Consider the following 21,777-nt stretch of genomic DNA (forward strand, 5'->3'; position numbering starts at 1 on the left):
ACATTTTATTTATAATTTACAGAAGACTGCATGGGAAGCATAAAGAGATAAGGAAGAAAGAAATTGCAATAGAGAAAGACAGGGAAAGGTGAGGAAAATACAGAAAGAGAACCATAAGGTGATGAAAATGGCAATAGTGGAAGCTGAATGTGAATGCAGAAGGAATTCAGGATAAAAGGCCAGACACAAGTAAATCCTACACAGGTTTCCAATTGCTGACACACAGCATTCCTAGAGAGACAGAAAAAACTGTGAGTCTTGTAAAAGTGTTAGTTCTTTTGTATAAATGCTACATCCCAATTAAGGGGTCTTTAATTGCTTCCCTAATGTGTCAAGTCCTTTACCTACATTTTCCCTCTTTTTCCAGTATTTCTAGCTGAAATTTGTCTTGACAACTTTGCCTTCAGAAAGTTTCTCTGTTGTCCACTTGCTTAATTTTCAAACGCGTCTATGTTTTCACACACTTCAGTAAAACTCCCCTTGGGCATATTTTGTTCTCGAAATCTCATGATTTCTTGGCAATACATCAGTAATAGCTTTGGCCACTGAGATGCTGACCGGTATAATTTCATTGTCTGCTTGCATTCTGCTCTCTACCTGTGTCTAACTGCTGTCTTTGTTATGTTCTTAGGACATGTGCTCCTTGTTCTGTTTGCACAGCATCCTGCAAAATGGCATCCTCGTCTGTGAGTGGGCTCTGGTGCACCCTGATAATAGAGGTGATAAACACCCGTGTCCTGTCTGAGGTTGCTGTGATGCAGAACCACGCTGTACTTGCAAGCTTTTAAGTGCAAAAGTAGCACCGTGCACACAGGGACAAGGTAACACCTGGTTTTGTATTGGTACCCATGGCGATCTCCCTTGGCCTCAGGCCAACGGGATGCTTTAGAGCAACACTTCTAAGCAGAAGTTCGTATTCAGTTTATTCCCGTTTGTTTCTTACTGTAAATCACGGCCCGGAGCAATTTCTGTGGGAAGAAGCACAAGACAATCTAGAGGCTAACGCGAGCAACCTTGGGCGGTAACAAGGGCGGCTTTAAGGGAAGCGCCTGCAGGCCGGCCGCAGCCGCTCACGCCGCCGCTCTGCCCGGGCCGCCCGGCGCCGCCTCCCCGCCGGGGCCGCCCCCCGGCGCCGGTACCGCCCCCGCTCCGCCCGCCGCCCCCAGCAGCCCCCGCGTTGCCCCGGCCCCGCCGCCGCTCGCAGCGCCCGAGCCGCCGGCGGAGCGAAGGTGCCGCCGTGCGCGGCCCGCCGGGCGCCGCGGCCTGCGGGCGCCGCTGGTTGGCGGCGGCGGGACACGTGAGCGGGGAGGCGGCGGCGGCGGCAGCAGCAGCGGGAGTTTCCCCGACAGCTGGAGGTTGCGGCGGCGGCTCCTCCTCCCCGGGTCCCCGCTAGAGCCCAGAGACCCCCCGCGCTCCTCCTTATTGACAAACGCACAAAGGGCCGCGCCGGGGCCGGGCCGGGACGCGTCTGGAGCCGGCATGGGAGACAAGAAGAGCCCGACCAGGTAGGGGCAGCGGCGGCGCTTTCTCGTTCCCCCGGGCCCTCCGGGGGCGCGGGGCCGGCGGTGGCGGCGGGGGCGCCCCGGGGGCGGCGGGCGCGTCGCGGCCGGTGCTGCCCCTGGCGCGCGTGTGTCTCCGCAGGCCGAAGCGGCAGCCGAAACCCTCCTCGGACGAGGGGTACTGGGACTGCAGCGTCTGCACCTTCCGCAACAGCGCCGAGGCCTTCAAGTGCTTGATGTGCGACGTGAGGAAGGGCACCTCCACACGGTGGGTCGCCGGCGGAGGGGGAGCGGGGGCGGCGGGGGAGCGGCTGCGCGGCCGTGACAGGAATTGGGGCCGGGGAGCCGCGGTGCATCCCCGGGGCGGGAGGGAGGGCGGCGTGACAGGAATCGGGTCTCGTTTATCAGGGGTGGGGGCGGGAACACGCAGCCTCCCCCGGCCGGGGCTCCTCGGTGAACCTGACCCAGCGCTGCGCCGGCGTGTGTAGAAACAGAAATAATAAATACCAGGAAGGGCATAATTGCCTGCACAACGTAACCCTGGAGAGCTTGTGCCCTCTCACGAGAAAGAACTGTGCCCTAGGGTGTGCCTGCTAAGACACTCACCCTTTAAATTATTTTAAAATTTATTTAAAATTCTTTTTCTATGAGTTAAACTTTGCCTCATACATAACCCCTTTGTTTGATTATTATTGGCAGTATTAGTATTATTTTAATTCGATTTTCATCACAGAGCATCACCATGGAGGTTTCTGAGGGCAATAGGGGGTGGATTGTAACCCTTCAGTGTTTAGGGAGAAATTGTTAGCTGAATTGTGCTCTATGGAATTGTCTCCCTGTGTAACCGTGACTTGCCAGGAGGACCTTTTCTCTATACACCAGTCACAAAGCTGGCGGTGGATTAACTGGTTCCTGCGCCTGCCGGTGGCCTGAACATGTGTGCTTGGGGAATGGAGGCTTTTTACAAACCTGAGTGCACTTGTAGCCATACATGCTAAAGGAAGAGAAGGTTGCTCAGGAATCCTTTCTTACCCTTACCATGCCTATGGGTTAATCCCGTCAGCAAGAAAAGTTTAAATGGCAATCAAGTTGCAATCCTATCAAAAGCCACAATTACATTGTAGATATTGGTCAAAGCAGTGCTGAGTATGACTTGCAATAAATGTTACATGTTTGAAATTGTAAGTGCAGGGTTGGGTCCAATTACTTGACAAAAATGATTATTCTTTATTTCAGGAGCTAGTTTCCCTGACTTCTGAAAAACAGAATAAATATTGGAAGGACTTCTCATAGCTTCAGTTGTGAACATTAGTTGAATGCTGTGGTTTGTTTTTTAACAAAGGAAATCAGTAAGGTAAATGTGACAAGAGGGAATTACATCTGTCACATATATTATGGTTTCCAGTTATAACAATGGCATTATATTTATATCACAGAGAGATGTCTACAGATCAGTATTGTTCAGCAAAATAAAACTGATGAATTAATGCAATGACTTTAAAAACATAATGAAAGAAGCCTCTTTAACATCCAGTCAGTTTGATAAGAAAAGTCCGTTTAAAATTATGTTTTATTGCTTTGGAAACTCAGCTGGATAAAAGCATCGTAACTTAACAAACAAACAAAAAATGTAGCTCCTGAGAAACAAATATTTTCATTGTCTTCTAGTTTCCCTACTTGAATATTTCCTCTTTTAAATTATTTTGCAACAAAGTGTCTTTTTTCTTTCTTTGGTTTCCACCTTCTCCCTGACAGTGACCTGGTATGCAAGCTGTAGTTGATAGGTTGATTTTTTTTTCTCTACTTAAACTCTGTAACAATGTGTCCCTGAGTAGGTTCATGGGACTCTTTTTTCACCCCTAAGGTTTAGATGAGTTGCATCTTCATATGACTGCAAAATGCAGGTTTTACACATGACATGAGGTAGATAAAAGTTGAAGTTTTAGGCCAGGCAGCTTTTGTCTGCAGTTCTGATATATGATTTGAGCCAGTAAGTAGACCTTTGTGTCCATGAAGGGAATCATTAGGGTGCCAAAGAAACACAAAAGGCCAGCTGGGTGTTTGTTGTGTTTTTTTTTTTTTCCTAAGGATTTGGAGTCCAAGTGACCAAATTATTACCTTGGTAAAGTATTTGTTGCCTATGGGACAAAATGGTTTTCATCAACATGGGGCAGGATAACAATGCTACCGTGTTTTAATGGCACTGAGAATACATTATTTATTTATTTTAGTCTTCCATTTTGAAGCTTGATGTTAGATTAAGGTGGTGCATCAGCAGGGTTGTTGCTGTGCAATGGTTCTTACTTAAAAGTTTTAACTTTTTTAAGGATTAGAGCTTTGTCTATAAGACATTGTAAAATGCTACTTTTTTTTTTTTAATTTAGAGCAATCTCTTTTCTTGTGTTGAAATGTGTAATACTTGATTCTGCATGTTAAACTTCATTTAGTGTGACCAGAACTGCAGGTGGAAAAACAGCAATTAGATTGAAGCTAAGTGGGTTTGAAGGCCACTGGAAATTAGGTGCAAAGTTGATTAAAACTTTTTTTTTTAATACTTATTATGCACATTTACCTTTACAGAAATATTTTCAGGTATAGGTAGGGTTTGTAGGTGTTTTCACTGTTAAATAATTTCTTCTCTCTGAAAGAGTTATCTTTAGTGCCAGAGGCTAGAAGTGGATTATGTTCTTTAGTAATTGATAGAATTGTTAGGACTAGTGCAAATGTGTACAATTTCCTTATTATATTTTATTTCTAGACTGAATTTTCAAAGCAGATTGTATCATGGAGTTAAATTTACTTTTTGTCTATGGCAGTATTGCATTGAATGGTTAGACTGGGCTGTCCTTGGAGAGGGATGTCCCAAGGGAATTCCTGGATGCCACAGGAAGTGGTGTGACTGTTCCCACCTGGTACTAAAGGAATGGTGCTGGTTAGATGTGCCCCAAGTCAGATGGAAACCTAAGATCCTATCTGCCAGATGGATATCCCTCTACCTTCTACTCTACAGCTCTTGCCAGGCATTAGTTTGGTCATGCCACTGAGGATCTAAACCCTCCACGTACACATGGCTTTAGCATTTACTTTCTAACCTAAATTGTTCTGGTTTGTTGCTTGGCTACTGAGAAATTACTGTGTTCCTCTTGATGGGAGAGGAACTGAGGATAGTAATTTTCTACATGTGACCTTTAAGACATTTTGAAATCTTTCTAGATGAAAGATGTTATATAAGTGTAAGGAACATAGGACTGTAATAAGTACTCCTTTCTTGAACAAATCTCCTGCTGAAGTTCATTAGAAGCACAAGTAAGGAGTACTGAATAGAACCCTAATGTACTGTATTATAGAGGGAGCTAGTAGTGACTGCTATATTTAGATTGCCTAATAGTTTCCATTATAAAGAAACTGCATGACCTTTTTGAGAAGATTTGTTGTTTGCAAAAGCCATTGTAGTTTGGCAAGAGGAAAAAAGTCTTTAGGCTAAATAAGTGGTTTGATTTCCTTGCCCCATGAAATTAAGTTTTGCTGAGACTAAATCACTTGAAAATCTTCATTCCCTCTCTGTCACTCATGCTGTACGGAAAAGTCTGTGCTAGAGCACTAAAAAAGCCCAGACTGGAACTGTGTAAAAGCAACAGAGGCAATGATGGTATGCTGAGAACACAGAATTATATGGCTCCTGGGGAGGTTATAATGGGGTTGCTGGATTTGGGTTGGCTCTCACAGTTACTGCTTTGTCTGCAAAAGACAGTTGCCTCCACTGGCAAGCTACCATTTCTTGTTCTGTTCTCATGGCACTGTCTGAATCAGGAGTGTACCAATACTGGTTGACCTTCAAGAATTGGGCTGGATCCTTGGACAGACCTTATGGCAGCAAGTATTTGCTCCCAGTTTGTCTGTCTTTCAGTAGATGTTTGGATTTTGCTTTCCTTGCCAGCTAACACCATTAGTCACTGTAATTTAGATGTGTTGTAAAGCTGAAGATTAAGAGTTTGTGTTGCTGGGAAGAAGTATATAAGAGGATTGCCATTCCCTCTAAAGGAGTGCATGTTTCCTACTTGCTGCTGCCTTCTAGGAGGCTGCATTACTGCCCTGTTGTCACCTCTCTGCTTCAACTTCCTCAGAAGTGTTATTAAAGCTCTTGTTATTCAGTTAGCAATAGCATCCAGATTGAAAATTACCTGTCACTTTGCTTTCCTTCATGTGTTTTTTATGCATGTGGTGTGATCTCTAGTTGCAGGATCCTATTGTTTTTTCCATGCTGTTACAAACCACTTCTCCTTTCAGTGTGAATGATGAGTATCCAGGGCAGTGTAGTGAGAGCTACAGGAGGAACTGCAAATACTGGCTTTTTAAACTTTGAAGTGCTTGTAATGGTATTCTACTGTGTAAACAAAGCAAAAAAAGGATGCGGGGACATGCGATCAATTTCTCCTTTTCTGACTAGATAACATTCTCTGATTCTTAAATTACAGAAAGGGGTCACAAGTGTGGCTTTAAGGATAAAGGATGTTTTTACTAATAGTGAAAACTCTCTTGGCTAGTAGTAGGGGAAGATTTGTTTATACAAACATACAAACATATTTTATGATTGTTATGTTTTTATTTTCTAGAACCACTTTCATTACTTGCTTTGAATTAAAACAAACCAACTTAATCTTGTCAATGAATCTGAGTCTTAGCGCCTGCTGTTCAAGCTCTTTTTCTTTTGTTTGACTGGGGAAAAGGGAGTGTAAGGAGATGAGACAGGTACAAATGACTTCTGTGAAGTGTTGTGGGGTTTTCCTTTTTTTTTTTTTTTAATTTGGGTTTAGGGTGGTTTTGTAAGAGGTTCCTATTTGTTACACATGTTGAGTGAGCTCTTATATGTAATATCATTCATAAAATAGTCCCTGAAATTTGTAGCCAGAGTGAGAAGGTCTTGTTTAGTAAGGATGAATTTTTGTGGATTTGGGATCTATACCTCTTAATGTCCTTTACTGTTGAATTAGAGATAATATATAACCAGCCAAATGGGGGCATGGCTTCTGTGTCCTATGATCTATTGATCATCAGCACTGAATCATTCCTTTTCTCACAGCCTAAGGTATGAAAAGCCAAATTTAAATCCCATCAGAAACCTAAGAGTGTGAGATATAAGGAACTGGGATAGAATCTTTCTATATTTCCTTGGTATTTGGTCAATGTTCCTTGACTGTGCCTGAGAGTTTGGCCCTCTAATGTATTTTATCATGTCTGATGATCTCCTAAATATGAGATACGGGTCTCTGCTTGGAACTGCCGTGAGTTTGTTTTGTGCTTTGAGACTCATAAATAAAATGTTTAATTTTTTAACTTGGATATCAAGGTCATTTTTCTTCAGAAAACATGTGCAATGTGTTTAGTCATGTACCATCTGGATGTTTATAAGCACAAATCAGTTACATTTAATCAAATCTGGTATTTGTATTTCTGTTGAAGTGCAGTACGGCTGAGGACAGAGAGTTGGTACTTCTCTGGTATATCTGGTTTAACGTGTCTGTTTCACAACAGCTTGTTAAGGACTCTCCTGCCTTCCAGAAGCAGCCTCTGTGTGTGCACATGCGCCTGCGTGTCGGGGGGAAGGTTGGGAAGGAGGAAAAGAGGAAGAGCTGCCTGTCATGCTGATTTCACAAATACATGACTGAATCAAGCTCAACAGACTCAAGGGCTGTTCATTGCTTGTGGTAGTTTAGAGAAGGAAATATTTGTAGGAATGAAGTGAGTGGAAAATTCATACAGAGCTTGGTAAAATATGGGTTGTATATTGCAAGTTTTATGGTTTAGTGTTAATATTAAATTATGAAGAGAAGCAAGAATAAATAGTTCTCTTTTGCTCTGTCGATAGCCGTTGAGTAATCCAGTCATTCTGGACTTCCAGTTTTCTTTTTAAAGAGAGTTTTTTAAACTAACCTTTGAAATTGTTTAGAAATTTATTTTCCCTGAAAAATATAGTGAAACTTAAGAATTCTGCACACATCATTTTCAATGTTGTTATAAAACAGTGAATTAATTTTTATTGATTGGGTGGCTCTGTTAGATGCTCCTTGTAGGTGGAGCTTGTATGGGCGATAGAAAATGCAATGGGCAGCCAACCAAAAGAAAATCATGTCTGTATTTTAGAAAGGAGTAGGGAGAGTGTTGTTGACTTTTTTTTGAGATTAAATCTCATGTTAAATCTTTGTAGTTTTGAACCCAACAGATATTTTGATTTGTTGCTCTAAGAAGCTCATAAAAATTGTAATCTACTTGATTCACTACAGTCTGGTATCCTTTTGTATCTTGTTACTTAAGTAGGGCTTTTTTTCATGTCGTTGTGGGGCCTGCTGTGCTTTGTGCAGTCTTTTTTGGAATTCATAATTTTTAGTTTGAGTCACCTTCATGCAGGATTATCTTGTCAGATAGTTCTCACCACCTCTCAGCTTGATTCTTGTTCTATTCCTTATTCTTTTTCCAAATTATAATTAAAAATATTAAATAGTATCACTGTAGAACCTCACTATAAATGCTACCCCATAGATACATGTATATCTACAGCTGGTTGTTGGGAACTATTAAGCAAGCAGACTCAGATTTTGAACTACATTCTGCACAACTTTGTCCTCGTCATAATTTAGCTTAAGTGGGAGAATATATTTTTACTATGTTTCAAGTCAAGACTGGCAATGTGTGTTTCTTTTCTCCTACTCACCAGGGCTACTAGTCCATTAAAGAAAGAAACTACACTGCCAAGCCATTTGGCTTCATTCTTTATGCTCCCAATTCTTAAAGAGTTTCTTTCTAGTATCTTTCTGAAATTGAATTAGATTGAAATTTTTATTTGCCCATCGTAGGATTTTTTCCCCCTTTTTTTTCTTCTGTGGTACTTGATGACTTCTTTCACATTTCCTATATTCTCGCAACATCTTTTTCTGAGGGTGAATTTCATTAGAGGCTGTTGACTGCCATGACTGCCATAGCTAACATTCAGTGGTCTGTTTCTTTTATTCTAGCTTGAACTCATACTCCCTTGTTTAATTTGGTTATATGGAATTAAACTTTTGTGTGGGTACTGAAGCAAAGAAGTCTTTATGCCATCTGGTATTTGCTTTCTTTCCATGATTAAGTACTTTCCTTTGGGGCATAAGTAGTGTGTGTTTAGATGTATGTCGCTTTGCTTGCTGGTTTTTGTTTTGGTTTTTTGTTTTTTTTTTTTGTTGGAAATGTCATCTTTGTTTTTAGTGCTACCAGTTTTATTTTATGTGTCTTTTATAGGGAAAATGGTCTGTCCTGGACTAAAAGCTACTAGGATTTGAATAAACACCTAAAATAAGATTAGGTATGTTAAAAGAGAAGATTAGCTGGCAAAACGAAAGCTCTTGTATCACTTTTAAAGTGATGAGAATTTGCATTTTCTGCCCCTAACTTTTTATCCAATTTTTCCTTGATTGCTGTGACAGCCCACTCTGCCTGTTCCTGTTTAAAACTTGATAGAAATATCTGTACTTTTCATCTTGAAAGTCAGGTTAGAATGAACAGTATGCTTTGCAGAACATCCTCAGAGTATCAAATGATGTCTTTTCTTGGCTTATACCGTCAGCTACAAGATACTTTTGAAGTAGGCGAGTTAGAACAAAATACTGAGTGTTCAATTTTTATACTTTCACAGAGTGGCTTATCCTGGTTTAAGTAGGACAGAGATCCTGAGGATTGTCGGTTCTCTGAAGCACATTCCACTGGTATGCAGTATGCTGATGTAGAGCAGGCTTGAACTTGGAGAGTTCAGCTGCAGAATGTTGTTGGGAGGCTTTTGGCTGGCAAACTTTCCATCAAAAGTCAGATTGACGGCTAGAAGATATGACCTTGATGTCTACAACAAGTTTTTTCTTGTTTTCTTAGGAATTGAGGAGTGGGGAGGAAACAAGCAATTGAAAATTTTCCTATTCTGACTTACTGAAGATTTGGAACCTATCTTTAAACTTTTCCAAAATGCTTGACTATACTTTCACTGTACCATATAGCTCATATGACAGTGCCTAGTAGAAAAAAAATTGTGTGAATGAGTAGGGGTTTGAAAATTCACTATGGAAATAGAGTTTCCAACTCTAAAACAAAGAAAAAAGTTGGTTTGGCACATGCTGTGAAAGAAAAGTTATTTGTTATAGCTATCATTGAAATCTGTGGTTAGGGTTATGCACTAGAAATTCTGTAATTGAATAAGAAGGATAAAAGAGAATGTGACAACTCATTCTGTGGCATCTTTTTAGATTAATATTAATCCTATTCATGAAGAACATTATGGAGACTTAATTTTTTTAGGGAAAGCGTGTAGCCTTTTCCTCTACTTAAGGAGGGGTGGAGGAAATTTACCTCTTCTAAATCTACTTCAAAAAATCTTTGTGGAGCTGGCTCTGAGTGGAAGAAGTTTCTAGATTGCTGCCAGCTTCTGGGAAGATGACCCTTGCAGTGCAGAACAAATACAATAGGTCAGAAGCAAACTCCTTCCAGTCTGATGACAAAACTAACTGTACCAAGGATTGGCCCTCTCCAGTGCAGCAATGACTATGCTGCTGCATCAGTGTGAACCTCATATTTTGCATGTCTTTTTGCATAGGTGAGAGGTTTCACAGTTTCTGCAGAAAAGGGACAGAGGAGCAGCATGAAGGATCCAATCCTTTGTGGCATCAGCATTTGGAAGAGGTCACTTCCCCATGTATCCCAAGGATCTAGGGGTTTAGGAGACTGTAACCACTCCTTTTTCTGTAGGCTCCCAAATACTGCCTCCTCAGAGGATATTGTTAGAGGACATTGAGCTTCCTGACCCCTGCTCATATGTAACTCATTGTCATCTAGGAAATGTAAATTAGTTGATACCAATGTTTCTCTAGCAGGGTATTTTCAGTGTTGCTGCCACACTGAGCATTGGTGCACCACAGCTTGTGGCATATGGGGAAGAATGCTAACAACAATGTGCAAGAGGTTGGAGCCTTTTAACTGGCTGTTGGAGAAGTAACATTTGATGGCGGCTTTGAAAACTATCCATGAAGATGAACTTTGTCTTTCTAAAGGTCCTGACACAGATACTTCTTAGAGCAGGCTGTTGTGCACTGTACCAGTTGCTTCAGGAGACTTGCTGGCCTCATCTGTTAAATGTCATCTGGAAAATAGGGCATTCCCTTTAAGGGAATGATTAAACAGGGACACTGCCTCAAGGGGTAGTTTTCTGCACATTTTTACAGTGACTGATAAAACCATATGGGTCATGTGAGTCTCTTCTAATTGAATCAGCTTCTATTGAAAGATGGAATTGCTAGAAATGCACTGAATGGATGAATTCCAAGTAAATGATTCACACTGTAAAACAGCTAGGAATATGAAAGCACAAATCAGAGCTGTCTGAAAGTTAGAATTCAAATATACATAGGATGTGTAGAAATTGCATTGCTACTCTGCTATATGCAGATGGATCTGTATCATGTTTTTTCCTACAGACCACTGGCTCCATTGTTTGCACTGTCATAATTATTCACTTGCATTATTTGCAGAGGCAGTGAAATGGCCTGTTAACACTCTAGCATATGACAGAAGTAATGGTAATGAGGAAAAATAATTTTGGATAGCAAAGTGTTGAAGATGCATTTAATCATGAACTGCTTCAATGCAGCAATAAAGACTAGTTTCTCATAAGATGGCTTTGTGTGGTGATTAGTGAGGTCATATTCATGTGACACAGCAGGCTAAATGTAGTTTAATCTGATAGTTTTTATTCTATGAATAGCTTAATAGAGTACTGATGACTAAAGGAGAGTGAGCTGATCTGTGTCAGAACCCAAACACTGCTGTTCCTGGTAGCGATTTAATTTAATTGCTAGCAACTTGTACTTGCATTACAAGAACTTGGCAGTAGGAAATATTTTTTACTTTTCACAGGACTTAAACTGTTAGAAATCAGGAGTGGCATCACAACATGAGCTGCTTGCTTCTGTGTAGAACACAGGTTGCAAGATCCAACTGGCCACAGCATTTGCAATACTACACATTGTCCCTGATGATTTCCTGTTTGCTTTAAATAATATCAATGAGCTGCTTAATAGTCACTGATGTGAGCCTTTTTTATTAGGAGGCAAGTTGTGGCTTACTGGAACTTGATCTCAAAAGCCAGCAATAGTAATGGAACAAAGGTTTGTGCTGGATTTATAGTGAAGTTGAAAAAGCAACTTCCTTTGTTATGGAATAGTTTTGCAGAACCTGAAAGCTATTGTACAAGGTGCTGCAGAAAGAGATTGTAGACTAGATATGATAGTCAATAACAAGTTGCACGTAATTTTGAAAAGCAAATTTTTGCTTTTGTGTCAATTTTTTTGCTTGTGTCAAATCTAGAAGAAAAATTTAAGTTAGTTGAAAAATTGCCTGATAGAAGAAAATAGAGTCTGAAATGCTGTAGCTGCTAGTCTGCAGATATATGGGAGGATATATTAAAAGCTGTTGTACATTTTGTGTGTACAAATGCTTAACAATTCTCTAATTATTTGGGAATTAGTGTTTTACATTTGACAAAAATAGTCCCTCTACTATTGAAGTTTAAAAAACATTGCATGCTTTTAAGTGTTTACTGTCAAACTAACACTGGAAAATTTCATTGTCCTGAAGCACAAAGAAGGATCAGTAAAAAAGGTAGGGAGTTGTTTGCTTGGTTTCTGTGCCAGGCTGCATATACTCACACCTTAATGGTACAGATATAAGCATAAACTGGAATGAATGGCCTAAAATGTAACAGTTAAACTTTTACCTTCTTACTTGGAAGTTTAATAAGATTCTGCCACTCTCTAAATGTCAAATTGGTTGTTGATTGCCAGCATTTTTACTTTAGGACAACCACTGAAGTGCCTGAATACATGTATGCATGTCTTGGTTGTAGTTATTTTTTTTCTGTATTATAAAGAATTCAGGTAACAATTTCTTGACTCCTAGGAAATTCTTTTGCATTTTAAGCCTTGCTAAGATTATCATGCAAAATTTAATTTGGCCCTGTTTGTTTTACTTAATACTGACAATACCGTTTCAATGTCTATACAAATGTAGGCCTCAGCCTTCCAACGTTTTTTGTGAATTCCTAGTATTGAAAAGAAGAGCAGTCTGTTTGAAGTCAAGCTCTTCAGAGGCAGAGGTTAGCTCAAAGCAGGGAAGAGTCAGATAGCTGTGTATATGCTTAATTTTTAGGTGAATGTTTAGGTGAAGTTGCTTATGTTTTTGTCCTTGAAACCAGTTACATTGGGAGGGAAAAGAGACTCTGGAAGAGACATAGATACAAAAATCACTAGTGTTAGTGTACCTGTTTTGCAGAAAGACTTTTTCACTCTGATAAAGAGTGAAGACATGCCTGAGGAATTGGAAATGTTAATTGCTTGCTTGACACAGTAACTTCTTATCAGTATATGAGGGTGGGAGAAGGGAGGTAACCCTGAAAAAACCATGGCTAATGGGTGGGAGGAAAGTTTATTGACTTCTTAGTAAGGTTTACTTCAGGGTAACATGTGACTTGGTGCAGAAACTGAATTTGAAGTATCTTTCTTTTATTCTGGAGCCATCTAGACGTTCTGCCATCTGAATCTACAGCATTGATCCATCATGGCAAGTCACATTCCAAAGGTGCTGGTTGCAAACTGTTCTGTGATATGCTGAGTGAAACACTGTCTGAGCTCTATTACAAAGTTAGAGTTAAATCTTTGTATAATTAATGTCTTTTTGAAAATGCACAGGAAGCTTCATACTCTAAAATTGCTGCAATATTCAACCATAGATGTGCCCTGTAAAAGTTACTGAAATAAATACTGTAAGAATTGCTCAAAACATTCATAGATATGTGAAGGTATTCTAATATGTTACTGCAGTATTCATACCTTAGAAAATCTTCTACTTAAAACCACTTCTTCACATCCTTCAATTTGTTTAAAAAGCTGCTTACTGTACAATCATGCCTTTTTCTGTTTGTCTCCCTTTATATGTCTGCTTGCTTTCAAGATTAGGAACAACCTTTTCCTTTTTAATTAATTGCTCTAGTTACTGTGTTAAGAGATATTTGAGAATGTGGCCCTTAGAGAAATGAGGACGTGCTGGAGGAGTTTTTAGCAGAGACCAGCTAGAATATGATGAGGAAGTAGAAAGTATGTGAAGATAAGCTTTTCTTGACATTCCAGTAATGACTGGAAAAATGGAGATTAGAGTATTACTGTGGATATCAGATTTCTATTAGCCTCTTGAGACATTAATATTTAGGATAGATGTGAGTGGAAAATGATCTTCAAATAAATTATAAGATATTTAAAGTCTGTACATTTGTATTGCAAGATGACCCAGTGTAGTAATGAAAGAACAGAGTAGAATTTGAATGATCAACTTTGTTCTCAACAAGATTTTAATGCCCTTAACTGTATTCTGTTTAGACTTTAACAAGACATGTATGAAACAAACATCAGAAAATCAGGATTTTTATCAGGGTTTGGAATGTTTACAAGGCATTTCTGAAATCACTGCTAGATGAGGAGTAGCAAAAGCTGGTGGAGGAAGAATACAAGTATAAGAATCATGCTGGAATTCAATTTAAAAAAAAAATATTAGCTGAGTCAGCTCAGTTAGAAACAAAGGAGCAGATAGAAAGGAGAAAGACAAATCTGCAGGGCATCTCTTCTATTTACAGAAGGCTGCTTTTAAGCAAATGTCCTTCATAAGTAGTAAATGAAGAGGAAGGTGGGATTCAGGAGCACTTTAGTGGTTAGGAGCTGACTGACTTTCTCTGGAGCCCAGTGAGTAGTTCTAGGTATTTTCCTACAATCTGGTTGACCTTGGTCTTTTATGCTTTGCACAAAGGTACTGAATTGGGAATGCCTGATTGATTTTAGAGTTTCTACTACATTAGAACTATGACAAGTGTTCTAGGTTTAGTCCAAAATGCATCAACATACCCTGTCTACAATGCAGTTTTTGGAATGATCTCCAAGACTTTCCCAAGGATGCACCATAGAAAAAGTCATATGTGGAAATCTAAAGTCAAAAGCATTTCTTTTTTGTACTGATTTTATTACTTAGCAGTCAGCTTCATGAGTTTGACTGAAGATGGCATATATAAATAGATTATTTACCACTTGTGAGACCTCTTGACTGTAGCAATTTTGCTAATTCCTGTAAAATCCAGGAGAGTAAAATTCAGGGTGCTAATTGATTAGACTCCAGGTTTCCAAAGAATGAGTCCTGTCATGCCATGCTGCTGGGAGAGAAGGACACTGATGTTCAGAAACATGCTGAATTCACTGCCTAAGCCCTGTGCAGTGAGGGCCTAAAAGCAGCAAGAAGTTGAGGAGAAGATGTGGGAACTTGCATTTGCTTGGAAATATTTATTTTGTCCTCCTGAATCTCCTGAAAGGGAAGAAAACTTTAAATATAAAGATTTTTCATTTTTGAGGAAATGAGTCTATGACCAAGGGTAAGATGAAATCAGTCAGGTTTCTGTTCCAGATATTTCTAACTTCTCTTTCTTGAGGAATAAATCTGCTGTCTTGAACAAAAAGTCCATGTCTCCTAGCAGGGAAGATAAGTGTAGATAAATGGTACTGCTTAAGGATTAGGAGTGTCTTTGAATAAAACCTCTTTAAATCTCTGAAGCCAGATTTGGTTTGGTGGTAGGGTTTTTTTCTAAGTGGAGAAAAGGATGACAGTCATTTACAAAGTTGGAATTTTGAAATGTGTGTGATACCACAGAGATTCTACATTTATAAATGTGGAAACTTATGAAGAAATATCACAGGCTTTGTTTTTCTTGGGAGCTTTTCTTTTTCTGGGAGGGAAAACATGGTAGGAGATAAGATACTGCTGATCAGTCTTAAACTGTTCTGATGAATAGACAATTCCAGGTATATATAGTAGTTATCCCTTCTGTTTGATAGTATCATCATGGTCATAGAGGTCTTTTCCAACCTAAACAATTCTTTGATTCCATGATGTTACCTCTCTCATTGAGTCCTGCTGTCATCCAGAAGGTAATTGATCAGTATTTGGAAGAGAAATTTGAGTCCATGAATCCAGAATAAATCCATACCATCTTGGGCAGCTAGTACATAACATCCTTCTGTAGGAACAGTGTTTCACAGACAATTTCTTCCTGATTTTTAAGATGGGACAAGTTTAATAGGAAACCAGGAAGTAAGAGGAATTGAAATTGTATCAGATTTTTGATAGCTAAGTAAAACTGGACTAGGTTATTCTCTAGTTATTGGAGGAAAAGTTTGGCAAGTAATTTGACCAGAGCTCAGTAGCAGACCTAAATATCAGGCCTCATGTGCTGTTTTAAGTTTTTAGATAAATTGTGTGTGTCTCTAGCTTTAGAAAACAGATAATTTGCCATTTGAGACAGGATAAGCCTCTGGCCAGAGCTATTGGCCTGAATTGAAGCCAGGGGGTGGCTAGACTTGAGGAAAAGGAAGGAAAGGATCACATTAAAATGGAAGCTCTTCCATTTTAAGCAGAATTGAAGGATTCCAGGTTTTCTGTTGGAGAACATCTTTCATCTTGATTGAATGCTGAGGTGACGGCATTTCTTTAATCTGGATCCATTGTGTTTCAATTGGGAAATTGTAATTTTAATATTTCTGCAGTAGTAAAATATACAAAACAGGAGATAGAGCTTCAGGAAAGAGTGTGCCTTTGAGTAAGTTGCCTGCTCTTCAGCATGTCTGAAGCCTCTGAACTGCACATTATAGATGACAATACACTTCCCTCAACAGGTTGGAAAAAGCACTGGGATTTAATTATAGCATCTAGATTTCTGTGTAGAAAAGTATGGGTTATGTGCACCACTTCAAGTCCAGGGTGGCTCCTCCTAAATCAAAGCGAATGTGTTGGCTGCTCTGTTGGACTGTTGGTGTCTCTGTGCTCTCTGCAGCCTCACTTGCTTGGCAGGACTCTGCTGCTTGGCAGTCTTATTTGGCTGGCTCTGGCCATTCAGGATTTGTGGCACCAAATGGACAAATCAACTCCTGACTTTACATGCAGGGCTGCCTCATGCTAACACAGAACTCTCTTGAGATGTAGGTAGACTTGGGGATGGTTCATGGGAAAATTATCACAGTTGGCACCATCATGCTCCTTGTTTCCAGACTGTGGCAGATGAGCCCTAATGCTGATGGACAGATAAGTAGTTCAGGTCTGTCAGAATTGGAGCTTATACTCTGAGTAGTGCAGAAGACATTAGGTGCTTTGTGGACTTGTAATCGCTGCAGAAGCAGAATTGTGCAAATGTAGTTGTGCTCTATATAAATTAAATTCAGCTGAACACCAAGATACTTCAGCATTAAGCCAGTTTGGTTGTCTGCATGTTTGATGCACAACTCTGGCAACTGAGAGTTTATTGTACTTCTGGTGTCTGTGTTGGTCATCAGTATTGTATAGATATTTTTTGTTTACTTTGGTTCTCAAAATGGATCTGCTTTGCTGTGATGAGACCAAGTTATTCACCGTATCAAATTAGTCAAAATACTGTTAACACAGGCTATCGGTGAATAGTCAGTGAGGGAAGTCAAGGAAGCATTTACTGCTGTGAGATGTCCAAATTTTTTTATATGCATGAAGGTATTGTGTTGAGCTCTGAGTAATGGAAATTACTCAGGGCAACAGTTCCAGATATCATGTGGTCTTCTTGAGAATTTTTAATCTCTAGGCATGTAAATTTCTGTGCTACAAAGTTTTTTTTTTAAAAGAATGTCAGCAATGAAAACCAGTTCACCTTTGCAGTATTAAATATTTTACAATGTCAGTACTGAATGAGTTTCTGCATGGAAATGCTAAAGCAAAGACAAGTTTCTGCAGCCTCTATAAATATGCTTTCTCAACCAGCAGCTAGATCAAACCTGGTAAGATAAAATGTAGTTACATCCTGCAACAAGAAGACTAGAGTTAAAATTATGACATCCTTGTTTTTGAGCATTTATGGGAATTTAAGGGAAGACAAAAACTTTATCCTCGTATGTTTGTCTTAGTGACTGTTGGCTGTTAAAGGACCAAAAATGTTAGTTTTCCTAATTTTTTAAAGGAGACTATGAAGAGCCTGTCAAGTAGGACCTTGATAAAAAAACAGCATTGGAATTAGATAATTAAAAAAGTGTAATGGATGAGATTGGGATAGAAGTGTAGGTAGAAGTATGGCTGATGTCAACTTAGAAGCAAGATAACACTGTCTAAAAAGGAAAACTAGGTAGAGAAGGGGAGTGCAACATTCAGAGATGTGATGTTTAGAGATCTCTTGGAGCTCAGTAAATCAGTTTCTTGATATGGCTACAGTGCTTAAACCATGAAGTTCACCTCTGGAAAGAATTGCTAGTGCTTATCTTCTGTAATAGTGTATGCCTTTCTTAATGTTCTCCTTTGAATGACTGAAGTGGAATTACTAGGCAAAAAATACAAAGCTTTTATGGGCTGACTAAATAATAGGTATTGTTTTTATGAATATTTCTCCTTGTAGTTCTGGATTGTTCAGTTGTGGTGGTCCAATAGTTGTCCAGTGATAGAAGCAAAAATACTTGTAATCTTAATGCAGAAGATTATAGAGCTTCTTTCTAAACACCAGTTAGCTCAGGTGCTCTTGAATATTCCTTAAGAGCAAATGACCATAAATATAAACAAAAGGCCATGTTAACATCAGATCTACTTAATCTGTAGCAGCATATTGCAAGGAGTCTTTAACTGGCTTCAAAAATGACTAATTTAAAATGTTGTATTTTGGCAAATCATCAAAATCAATTTTCCGTTACAGGGATAGTTTCTCTTACTTTTATCTTCTCTAAAATCGCCTTTTTTCTATGAATTTATTCATGCTTGAGTGACATGATTCAGCTACCACTAAGCAGGAGCAATTCTAACAGGTTCAAGCCTCATGGATGTAGTAGCATTATCTCCTGACACCTGCATGGCTTGTGAAGTGCTTGGTTACAGTTCATTAGCTGCTTTTGAGTACCTGGGGAAAAATTGAGCACTTGAAAGGCATTCCTAGTGTTGAGAGATGAATTACTTTTTTTTCTCAATGTTTTTAATATAGCAACCTTGAATGCCTCATTTAATAAATCAGAACTTGAGAAAGCAGATAATAAAATTTAGAACAGAGATGTAACTGATAGCTGTAGAAAAAATTGACAACAAAGATATGGCTCTTTAATGGAAAGAGTCTCCTGTCACAGCAAAGCCACATATAACTTCTTGATTAATTTTTAGTGCATCTTCCAAAATATGATTTCTCTGTATTTTTTTTTTGTCTTTACTGACTTCTGCTCCTTGTTGCAAAGATTTTTTTTCAGTCCCACTCATTTTATGGTATTAGGAAAAAAGTTCTAAGACTAGGACTTAGAACGAAGCTTAATTTCCTATCTGTACTCTAACAGAAATTATCTAGTTTGCCCTCAGGAACTGAAATGGTTATAAATTCAGATCTTATTTGCTACGATTGTTTTTTCTCCTCTACCCCTAACAAGTTTCTGTAATCATGGTGTTGCCCACACTCCTGGGAAACAATTCCTTGTGTGTCGAGTTCACTAGTGTCTTAGTTCCTAAGTAACATGTCTGATCATTCTCTCAGGTCACTGTGTAGTAATGATGGGATTGTCACTTGACTGTCATGACAAACTGTATCCCTATCTCCTGGAGCAATCTTCAATTCAAGACAGATCATCAGTTTTCTGTATATATCACAACTGTCTTCCACCTGAAATTATAAGCTTGTGCATCAATTACACCTTGGTGGTTTTGCTCTGTTATGAAATACTGTGAAAAAAGGTTGAAAAAATTCTGAGGCAAGTTTTCTTAAAAATATCTTATGTACTATGTTAAGCTGCACATTTGTAGTCTATTGAGCCCATTTGAGTTGTTCACTGTGGGCTCACTACAGTGTTCTTTGCAAGGTTCTAGTGCTATAAGCTGGGGAGTTTTCACTAGAGGGATTTGTTCCTGTTCTTCCTCCCTCCATGAGTCAATGGAGGCTCAGTTCATGAGTGAGTAAGAGGTATCTAGTTTTTATCCCAAAGTTCTGTTGTGTTGACAATTTATTAATAGTTATTCTTTAATTTATTTAATTCATTAAGAAATTACTGTGAAGACTCATGAAATCTCAGCTGATTAATATTAACTCTCTTTCCTACACTTTGAGTTCCTGTAATTTGTTTTCAGTCTGTAACTTGAACTATTGCAATCATTACTGAAAATATAACTTGTTAATGGGAGCTGCCTTGATTTCCTGCACTTGTTATTTTTCTCATCTCTTCACCCAAGCAAGAAGTGCCAGTAGTGTGATCCTGTGAGCTGGGATAACTAAGTATGTGTGTGAGCTGATGGCTTCTGTTGCTTTGATAACGGTTTTGTATTTTCAGAGTATCACAGTGCATATAATTTGTGCTTTTTCTATTTTTAAAAGACCTAACATCACAATCCAACTAACAAAACCCAAGAGCTTGGCAGGGTAAGCATTCTTTTGGAGAAGAAATTTACATCTTCGAAGTGTTAATAACAGAAGCTTTTTATATATTGTGACTTGAAATTTCTTAATTCTGAAACTGCAGAACAAGTAAATACGCTTGCAGTGTAATGAGTAAAATGTTTCATTTCCAACTAGGATCATTGAATTCCAATACAAAACAGAATAAAAAATTAATCCACTTCAAAATAATATTTTGGAAAATGTAAAACTAATAAATGGTTGAAATTCTTTTGCCTGCTGTTGCTCTTTTCTCACTGGTTTTTAGTTTGGATCAAAACTCAGAAATGAAACCTGCACTGTGTATACTGATGGAATGTGGTCTTATGTTTCTGTTGACAGCTTTCAAAGTATATGTGTTCTGACAGCTATAGCCTACATACTAATTAGCAGTGTATTTTTTTCCAGTGAACAACATGATAAAAATTATACACAACAGGATTTATTATTGCCTCCAATAAATTTGTTTGAGCTGAAAACACTTGAATTTTATTCTATAAGCCAACAATGGCTTTAGCTCTGATACCTCAAAGGTCAGCCTTTTCCCTTTTGTGATAAGGATTGTCTGCTTCTGTATTGGAGTAGACTCAAACCAGCCCATTCCAACATTTGAAGGCGCTGGGAGTGGGTGGTAATGTAATTTCTGGAAGAATTGTCTTTTGGAGCTCACTCTGAACTCTCTGTCTGGATATGACAGCTGCAAGAAGAGGGTTCATTGCAAATATTGTCTCTAAATGCTGTAAAATAAGAAAAAAGAATCTCACTTGTTCATAATGCAAGTAAGTGAAACAAAAGGCTATACTGGCTTTAAATTTTATATGCTGTCTTAATGAAGTATTAGCAGCAAGATATGTTTAAACACTATTTCTTCTTACAGTGATGGTTAATGTTAATAACTGAAGTGTAGACAGTTTGAGACTTGAAAAGTCTAAGCATTATGCATGTCTGTATATATGTGCACACAGGAAACCTCGGCCTGTCTCTCAGCTGGTTGCACAACAGGTTCCTCAGCAGTTTGTGCCCCCTACACAATCAAAGAAAGAGAAAAAAGACAAAGTAGAAAAGGAAAAAAGTGAAAAGGAAACAACAAGCAAAAAGAACAGTCATAAGAAAACCAGGTAAAAAATTTAGAAACTTTTGCAATATTCGTAAAATGTCATTTACAAACAAAAATAAGAAAGTGTTCTTTGATTTTACTGGTTTCTAAGTGCTGTGGCAAACAGCTAGGTTATGTATTGTTGTGAAGTTTTTTGGTTTAGCCTGTCTATAAAATACGAAGAAGACCTGCAGTGTGTACTTGTGGCCAGAAGATGGAGATCAGCTGAACAGAGAAAGAAAGAAAGACTTTTTAAGGGTTATTTAGTGTATTGTTTTAAGAGTTTATAGAAGTGTTTTGCATACCATACAAAACTGTTGATAGGCAAATTGATGATATTAATATCTGGAAAAAAGAGAGGATGGGAGTGAGTAGTTTTCATGCAAAATAGTAGTGGGAGGAGAGAGAACCAGTACCAGACTACAGATGAGTAGGGAAAATAACTTAGTTATTGATAGCCTTGTAGAACCCTTCAGCTTTGAAGGGCTGAACTAGGGCATAAATTAATGTGACAGGATAAGGTATGTCAATTACCTAGTGATAGAACTCTCTATGCCACATCTGGGATGCTGAAGGACTCTTACAAGTGAAAACATGAAATATTGCAGTACAGACAAGCAACTGTAAAAGCCTTGATCTTGCTGTAAGGAAGGAGGGTGCAAACTGCTAAACAAAAG

General features: G+C 38.9%; 1 protein-coding gene across 1 annotated transcript in view; it reads left to right on the forward strand.

Annotated features, from left to right (window-relative positions):
- Positions 1–1,311: 1,311 nt before the first annotated feature.
- YAF2 (YY1 associated factor 2) overlaps positions 1,312–21,777 on the forward strand; it is a 31,248-nt gene continuing 10,782 nt past the window's right edge. The window contains exons 1-3 of the mRNA XM_058022322.1: positions 1,312–1,505; positions 1,642–1,767; positions 20,970–21,122. Of these exons, the coding sequence (XP_057878305.1) occupies positions 1,480–1,505; positions 1,642–1,767; positions 20,970–21,122 (305 nt within the window). The 5' untranslated portion in view covers positions 1,312–1,479. The remainder of the gene's footprint in view (positions 1,506–1,641; positions 1,768–20,969; positions 21,123–21,777) is intronic.

This window comes from Melospiza georgiana, chromosome 4 (assembly GCF_028018845.1).
Source record: "Melospiza georgiana isolate bMelGeo1 chromosome 4, bMelGeo1.pri, whole genome shotgun sequence".
NCBI classification, from domain to species: domain Eukaryota; kingdom Metazoa; phylum Chordata; class Aves; order Passeriformes; family Passerellidae; genus Melospiza; species Melospiza georgiana.